The sequence below is a fragment of the Opisthorchis viverrini genome, assembly GCF_000715545.1.
Source record: "Opisthorchis viverrini unplaced genomic scaffold opera_v5_3333, whole genome shotgun sequence".
NCBI lineage: Eukaryota > Metazoa > Platyhelminthes > Trematoda > Opisthorchiida > Opisthorchiidae > Opisthorchis > Opisthorchis viverrini.
Window position 1 is genome coordinate 1 of NW_008755743.1, and position 1,152 is coordinate 1,152.

The 1,152-nt window shown below is 42.0% G+C and overlaps 1 protein-coding gene across 1 annotated transcript; it reads right to left on the reverse strand.

The window, feature by feature from the left end:
• Positions 1 to 459: 459 nt before the first annotated feature.
• T265_12258 (hypothetical protein) lies at positions 460 to 1,084 on the reverse strand (the record flags this gene model as incomplete). Its single annotated transcript, XM_009179502.1, has 2 exons — positions 460 to 798; positions 1,043 to 1,084. 2 exons carry the CDS (start codon positions 1,082 to 1,084, stop codon positions 460 to 462), a joined length of 381 nt encoding a protein of 126 aa, XP_009177766.1.
• Positions 1,085 to 1,152: the final 68 nt, after the last annotated feature.

Below are 1,152 nucleotides of genomic sequence, written 5' to 3' on the forward strand. Positions count from 1 at the left end.
CCCCCCCCCTGAGGCATGAAATTTGCCGAATCACAAGTGTGGTCAACGGGTAACAAATGTAGGATAATAGGTTTTCACAGGGATGTGCAAACAGCGTTTGCATGAAATGAAATCATACATCAAGGTAGATGAAAGTAATTATAATATGGACAATAAAAGAAAGCTCATTGTGGTTTAGTTACATTATGAGTAAGCCTTTCATCTGAAAGTAGAATTGTGAATTTCAGAATGGATGAACAGCATAGGAAACGCAAATAGTGAAGCAAGCGTGGAACATACCACAAGCTTATACGATATTGCATCCGATTCGTACACCAGGGATTTAAAAAAAATCACTCCAATCTCACAGCGCATCGAAAAAGAAGCGTTTTATTACTGGAACCATCGTGTCTTGGTCAGGTAAAGAGTAAAGAATGTGTAAAGGCAAATCTGATGTATCCACAATTTTACAACCAGTTATCAAGACAGTCGATTGCTTAGTACACAAGTTTCTTCATAACTTGACCGGGATAAAGACGAGACTGTTGAGCTCGCTTGGGACTCAAGGGAAGGTTGTCCAATCTGATTTGTAGAAGGTGCGAGGGCGGTATCTAGTTCCGAATGAACAACGTGTTGTTGATGTTGCTGGGGACCGGGCAGCATGGAACGGTTAGTCCGGGTTGAGGTGTGCGTTTTCGAGGTTGGGGAACGCACTAGGCTATCCGAATTGGAGGTTTGTGTAGTCTGGAACAACAAGATGCGAGCTCGAACTTGTCCGACACTCTGGTCGAAAGGATCGATCATCAAGGCATCAGAAGCCTGGAATACGTGAAGAACTGTAACAATTATGACCACATTGAGCGTACTACTTTCAATATAGTTAGTCGATTAAAAACTTGAACGCTGCTTACCAGTTTGGATAGCATTTCCGTAGCCCTCCGAAGACGTGACGTTTTGGTGTATGTTAAAAACGTGTTTACCACAACCATTGAAACATTTTAACGACCTAGAATACCTATACTTTAAACTCTCCTATAAAAGCGTCACTCCCCAAGATGCTCACCTTCTTAACTTTGGAGCGCAAGGCCACTGTTAAAAAGTACATCTGGACTGAAGTGCTGCTTATCCAGACACAAACAGTCCAGTTTACCTAATTTCAAGTTTTGTTGCACT